The sequence below is a fragment of the Octopus sinensis genome, linkage group LG16, assembly GCF_006345805.1.
Source record: "Octopus sinensis linkage group LG16, ASM634580v1, whole genome shotgun sequence".
NCBI classification, from domain to species: Eukaryota; Metazoa; Mollusca; class Cephalopoda; order Octopoda; family Octopodidae; genus Octopus; species Octopus sinensis.
In genome coordinates this window covers 37,106,997-37,114,496 of record NC_043012.1, presented here as the reverse complement: position 1 = coordinate 37,114,496, position 7,500 = coordinate 37,106,997, and the positions used below count along the sequence as shown (strand labels likewise).

Sequence of the window (7,500 nt, the reverse complement as noted above, 5' to 3'; positions counted from 1 at the left end):
TCTATGAATGTGTGTATGTGTGTGTGTGCATGTGTGTGTGTATCTGACTGGCTGTGTGTTTGTGTGTACGTATGTATGTATGTCTGGCTGTGTGCATGTGTGGCTACATGTGTGTTGTCTGGCCTTGTATGTGTGTGTGTCCATATGTGTGCATGTGTCCAGTTGTATGTTTGTGTGTGTGTGTGTGTGTGTAAGAGTGTACAACAGCTGGTATTGATCACTATATTGGACAGCAGTTGGTCATTCACAGCTGCTGCTGCTGGCTTTAGTATCACTGACCATTGACTCATCCCATTCAGGCTGGCCTCTCTTATCTACGCAACATACACAAACTGACCACACAGCTGATTCATTGAGAGAAAGCTGTTCCACAGTTAGCCACAGCATGGCCTGTCATTATCCACACTCCTTCTTCTTGTACATCTCCTGGATACGTGTCCAAGGGGGCACATTGTGGCACAGTCATGGGCCAACTGCGACCCACAGGACCTTTTCAATGGCATGCCCAACACAAAATTACTTTGGATTGTCCTTTGTACGGCAACCCCCACCTGATGATCAGCTACGTCTCATGTGGCCCACTCCTGGGAAAAGATTGGCCTTACCTGTTCTAGCACCTCTTCATCAACATCATTTACCTCTTTTAAGCCTCATTCCAGTTCCCCCATCCACCCATGAATCTCCTGCCCTGCTCCCCCACCCAGCCACCCTTATAATTTTGCATCTCAACACCTCCTTTAACCCTTTGGCATTCAGATTTCTCTGTCAAATATAATCCTTATTTATTCACATTGTTTTCAGTTAATCATTTATTATCTCATAGCTTTGAGATTCCATTTGATGTGATTGCTTACTTTTAGAATGACATTGCAGGGTAGGTGTGAGAGGTGGGATCTGATTGGTTTGGGCATTAAAACACATGGAATAATATTTGTGCTGAAAATGGCCGGTTTAAATGCTAAAGAGTCAACCATACATTATCTCATAACATTAAGATTTGATGATGTGTTTGTTTACTTTTAGAATGACATTGTCAGGTAAGCGTGAGAAGAAAGATCTGGTCAGTTTGAATATAAAACAGAAAGGATATTTTGGGGCAGATGTGGCTGGTTGAAATGGCAAAGGTTTAAAGCAACCATTCTATCTCATACCCTCGTTCTCTTTTAAGGATGATTCTTCAGTCTTGCAAATTACAAGGTGACCCCACTAATGTTGGTGCCATGCTCCAAAAAGCACCCACTCTCCTCTGTAAAGCTGTTGATATTAAGAAGGGTATCCAGGTGTAGAAAGCCTACCAAAAGTATAATACTGGGGGCAAGATTTTCGTCCTCTGACCTATTTGGTTCTGTCAGAACGTCCCCTACACACCAGCATGAAAAGCAGACATAAAAGGGGTGGGCAAGGGTGGTTATGAGGATTATTTATTTTGTAGTAAACTAAATTGATGTTTCCTTCCTCCTCTTCCTTCTCATCACCAATGTTCCAACCCTTTTTTTTTTTACTCTGTCACACTTAAAACCCACCACCTGAAGAATTGGTAGTGGTGTAGACAGTCCTGGTTATGTGGTTCACACATAAAACCAAGAGGTTTGGGGTTCAATCTCATGGCATGGCATCGTCTGTGAAAGTATCTTCTACCAAAACTTCAAGTCAACCAAGACCTTGTGAGTTAAATTTTGGCAGACGGAGACTGCATGGAAGCCTGTTGATCAGTTTCTTTGATGATAGACTTAAACCCTTTTGTTACTGTATTTCTTTTGTTTCAGCTAATTTTGAAATTAATGAACTTTGTAAAATAGCTTTGTCATTATTAAGTTTGTGCTTGGAACATCAATTAACAGGAAATTTTGATTAAAAATTTTCATTTTGATCACTTTAACCCTTTTGTTACCATATTCCTGCTGAAATACACTGACTTTGTTTCAATTGATTCCGAAAATAGTGAAGAATTCAGTAAAATAACTTTGTCCTTATTTATCTGGTGTTTGAGATATAATTTAACCCAAAATATTGATAAAAGGCTTTTTTTTTTTAGCTCACTTTAAATCTTTTAGTATCATTTTTTTTATATATATATACTCAGGCCTATTCCCTTATTTTTTTAGGAGTGGTTAGCCACAACACGACACACACCAGGCATACCATTCATTTCCCAGCTCAAAGAGGCGAGCCCTGTCCTATGCTCAGGTCAAGGCATAGAATACAACCCCCAATATCAGCAGCCGGGCCCAACGGCATATGCTGGTTTACCCCCTCTGCATCATTCTGGTTCCGTACCCCTTTGAACAACATCAAATTCACTCATAAGCTTCTCCAAGCTTTCCTATCATTTATAAACTCTCTCGCTCCAACACCTCTAACCACCAAAGCTTTCCTCACTCCATCCATCCACACAAACCGGGGTCTGCCTCTGGTTCTGCTGCCAACCATTTCTGTCTTCATCACCCCCTCTTACCATCCACTCCTCATCCATCCTCTCCACGTGGCCAAATCTCCTCAACATTCGTCTATCCATTTTGGTTGTTTAGTTTTTCTCTCATTCCTGCTCGCCTTCGCACCTCCTCATTCCTCATCCTGTCCATCCATGACACACCAACCATAACCCTTCAAACATCTCATTACCTTTATTTCAATTAATTTAAAAATTAACAAAGAACTCAGTCAAATAACTTTTGCTGTCATTCTGCTGGTTTTCAGGATAGAAAGGAACATGAAATTTCAATGGAAGATTTTAATTTATATTTCTTTATTGCCCACAAGGGGCTAAACATAGAGGGGACAAACAAGGACAGACAAAGGGATTAAGTCGATTACATCGACCCCAGTGCAAAACTGATACTTTATTTATTGACCCCCGAAAGGATGAAAAGCAAAGTCGACCTCAGCAGAATTTAGACAACTTAAAACTCTAACTTCATACCATAAATCTAGGAGCAGTTTCAGACAGGCTGGTATCGAAAGGGCTGATCAATCATTTGGTCGAATGCCACCAATTGGCTCTTGTATGTCAAGGGTCTGTGGATAAAATGTCCCACCCTTTTTCTCCCAGTCACAGGGACCCTGAAAAGGGATCGCTAATTATACTCCTACTTCTGATGACTAAGACATAACGAAAAGCAACGAACCTAACATGCATCATCTGAAATATGAATAAAGACTAAAGACTAATGTTGTTATGAATTATAGATGTAATGACGATGAATGCTTGAAATAAATAAAAAAAACACGTGGGTGGAGATTAAACGTAGGTTGTTGTTGTTGTTGTTGATGTTGTTATCATTTTGTTTGAAATGTGCAAAAGCATGTTAGGTTAGTGTCAGTCATCAATAATGTTTCCGTTCATCGTTGCTAACATAAATAAATAGCCAGAGAAGACTCTGTGCGTATGTGTGTGTGTGTGTGTGTGTGTGTGTACATGTGTTGGTGTGTATGTGAGTGCATATATGCACACATATTTATGTATATATGTATGTGTGAATATATATATATCATCATCTCCATCATTACCATCATCATCATCGTCATCATCATTTTATATCCATTATTGATGCGGCCATGGATTGGAGAGATCTGCTCACTTAAGCAGATTGGGAGGCAACAATCCTCATTTTATTCATGTTTCATTTTGGCTTGGTTTCTACAGCTGGATACCCTTCCAAAATCCACTGGGTACAGCTTTTTGTTTTTTTCATACCATCACCACTGGAGCAGTGTCATATTCTTAATCTCAGTAACTATGGGGGCTAGGAAAAAAATATAAACTACATTCCAATCTATGCACCCTTCTCCACATGTGTGCCATTTTTCACGTGAATCCACCCAGCCGTTTGGCTGTGAACCTCAAGACAAGAAAGAATACAATGATCACCCATGTCCAATTTATATTATAGATATATAGATGTATATATGTATATATATATATATATATAATATATATATATATATATATCATCATCATCATCCTTTAACATCCACTTTCCATGCTAGCATTGGTTAGACAGTTCGACTAGGGTCTAGGGAGCCAGGAGGCTGCACCAGGCTCAAGCCTGAGGGCCAGTCAGGCGGTTCTGGCAACAACCATGCTCAAAAGGTGTTTTTTACGTGCTACCTGCACAGGAGCCAGTCTGGCAGCGTGGGCAACAATCATGCTCAAATGTTGTTTTTCATGTGCCGGTAGAGTGACTCTGGCAATGATCACACTCAAATGGTGCTTTTCACATGCCATTGGCACAGGAGCCAATCCGGGCCTGGCAACAATCACGCTCGGATGTGCTTATATATATATATGTGTGGTGTGTGTTGTGTGTGTGTGTGTGTGTGTGTATATGTATGTGTGTGTGTATATATATATATTATATAATATATAAATATATTATAAATAATTATATACATATATATATAATATATATATATATATATATATATATGTGTGTGGTTGTGTCTGTGTGGAGGCACAATGGCCCAGCGGTTAGAGCAGCAGACTCGCGGTCAGAGGATCGTGGTTTCAATTCCTAGATTGGGTGTTGTGTGTGTTTATTGTGTGAAAACACCTAAAAAAGCTCCATGAGGCTCCGGCAGGGGGTGGTGGTGACCCCTGTTGTACTCTTTTGCCCCAACTTTCTCTCACTCTTTCTTCCTGTTTCTTGAGTAACGCTGCGATCGACTGGCATATCGTCCAGCTGGGGGGAACTATACGCCATAAAAACCAGGCCCATGAGCCTGGCTAGGCTTGAAAAGGGTGCAATAAAAAAAATATAATATATATATATATATAATATATATTATATATATATATATGTATATACATGCATATATGCATACAGGACGTCACCAGCAGTGCAAATAACATGAAATACGTAAAACAAACGAGGGAAAAACAAGTGAAATATGTGAATGAGAAAAAATGGAAAATGGGACAAGTAAACGCATATATATATATATATATATATACATATATATATCTATTTATATCCACAATTTTTTTTTCTCTCTCTGTTTACTTCTTTGTGTTCCTTTCTGTTGAAGAGCCTAGGCTCGAAACGTAAAAGCCTTTCCCATTTTCCCCAAACGTCAAACTCTTATATTGTTTATACACCTGTCTTCATCTTTTGTTTTTCTGTAAATTTCAACTACACACACACACACACACACACACACACACACACACACACGCACACGTTTGTATGCATAGTGTATATTATCTGTTGACACTGTTTTTCAGAGACAACAATGTGGAGAAGAACAAGAAGCTGCCCAACTCTGTGCCATGTTGGTGGATGCTGTTCAATATTGTCACACAAGGAACAGGTTGGTTGATAGGGGATCTCTTCCTACATATTGCTGCATGAAGCGGTGGTGGTGGTGGTGGTGATGGTGGTGGTGGTGGTGGTGGTGATGTTGAGAAGGTGGGAGAGGAGAGCAGTGAATTGACGTGATGGTGGTGGGAGAATACCTTAGGACATTCTCTGCATTAAAAACATACAGTGAAGTGCAGGCCTGGCTGTGTGGTAAGATGTTCCCAGCCACGTGGTTTTGAGTTCAGTCCCACTTCATGACACCTTAGGCAAGTGTTTCCTACTATAATCCTCAACTGACCATGCCTTCTGAATAAATTTGGTAGACGGAAACTGTGTGGAAGCCTGTCATATATGTGCATGTGTGTCTGTGCTGGTCCCTTTCCACTGCTTGGTAACCAGTGTTGGTTTGTTTATGTCCACATAACTTAGCAGTTTGGTAACAGAGACCAATAGAATAAGTACCAGACTGACAATAAGCTCTGGGGTTTACGTGTTCAACAGAAACCCTTCAAAGCAGTGCTTGAAACAAGTAAAACGTAAAAGATAAGTTGTCACTGATGAGGTCCAATAAGACTAAAACATGTAGGGAGTTGTCACCACACTCCCCGGGCCGGTTTCCTGGTTTCCTTGGCGTATAGGTTCCCCACCTGGGTGGGATGCTGGTCCATCACAGGTGTGCTGCAAGATGCAGGAGGAAAGAGTGAGAGAAACTTGTGACAAAAGAGTCGGCAGAAGTTCACCATTATCTTCTGCCGGAGCCATGTGGAGCTCATAAAAACACACATCGCCCGGTCTGAGATTCGAACCTGCAATCCCTTGACTGCAAGTCTGCTACTCTAATCACTAGGCCATGTGCCTCCACTATATGAATTTTAGTTAAACTTAATTTAGAGTAAAATTTATTTGCCAACGTAAAGTGGAAATTCTGATTGGGACGCTAGCTCCCTTGTTCCAAGATATAAGGACGCAGTTTGCGTCAATGGCCAGCTGGAGACGATGCTTTCCCGGGGCTAAATAACAGCAACATTGGTCCTAATCAGGATTGCCACTTTATGTTGGCAAATAGATCTTACTCTGTCCTACTGTTGCTACATGTTGCTGCATGTTTCTTCTACTTTTGCTGCATGTTTTTCGTTCAGAGATTTAGAACTAATTGTTTCTTTAATTAATGAATTTAGATTAAACTTTATTAATTTATATTCCATGTCCCCTCACCCACTCACCCCCCCCCACACACACCATTCGCAACAGAATTAGAATTAGTAAGAAGTTCCCAACCACATGGTTTTCAGTTCAGTCCCACTCCATGGCACCTTAGGCAAGTGTTTTCCACTCCAACCCTCAACTGACCATGCCTTGTGAATAAGTTTGGTGGACGGACAATTCCTTCTCCTCCTCAAAGATCATCATCATCATCATCATTTACCATCCGCTTGCATGAGTCTGACAGAATTTGTTGAGGCAAGTCTTCTACAGCTGGATGCCCTTCCTGTTGCCAGTCCTCACCTGTTTCCAGGTATGGTCATATTACCCTATGACCAAACAAAGATTCCAAACAAAGGACGTCCCTTACAACGATGGAGGCAGTAAACACTCACATTTAAATGCAGTCTGCTTCTTCCAGTTTCCGTCTACGAAATCCACTCCCAAGGCTTTGGTCAAACCAGGGCTATAGTAGAAGTCATTTGCCCAAGGTGCCACGTGGTGGAACTGAACCTGAGACTAGGTGGTTGGGAAACAAACTTCTTACCACATGGCCACACCTTTTCCTTCTGGATGTAGTTTTAATTAATGAAAATAAAGCTACGTTATCTTCATTAGATCTGACATTAATTAATGCTTTTAGGAGTGGTGGAGCATGGCTCAGTGGTTAGAGTGTTGGGCTTACGATCATGAGGTAGTGAGTGCAATTCCCGGACCAGGCTGTGTGTTGTGTTCTTGAGCAAGACACTTTATTTCACGTTGCTCCAGTTTCTCTCAGCTGTAGAAACGAGTTGTGATGTCATTGGTGCCAAGCTACAGCAATCTTTGCCTATCTTTTGAATAACATCAATGGCATGGAGAAGGGAGCCTGGTATGGTGACTGCTGGTCTTCCATAAACAACCTTGCCCAGACTTGTACCTCGGAGGGGAACTTTCTAGGTGCATTCCCATGGTCATTCATGACCAAAAGGGATCTTTCAGGAGTGGTGGTCACCAGTGT

General features: G+C 41.1%; 1 protein-coding gene across 1 annotated transcript in view; it reads left to right on the top strand.

The window, feature by feature from the left end:
- Positions 1-7,500, top strand: part of LOC115220304 — a 164,144-nt gene that overhangs the window by 133,563 nt on the left and 23,081 nt on the right. The window contains exon 6 of the mRNA XM_029790409.2: positions 5,222-5,307. Within this exon, the coding sequence (XP_029646269.1) occupies positions 5,222-5,307 (86 nt within the window). The remainder of the gene's footprint in view (positions 1-5,221; positions 5,308-7,500) is intronic.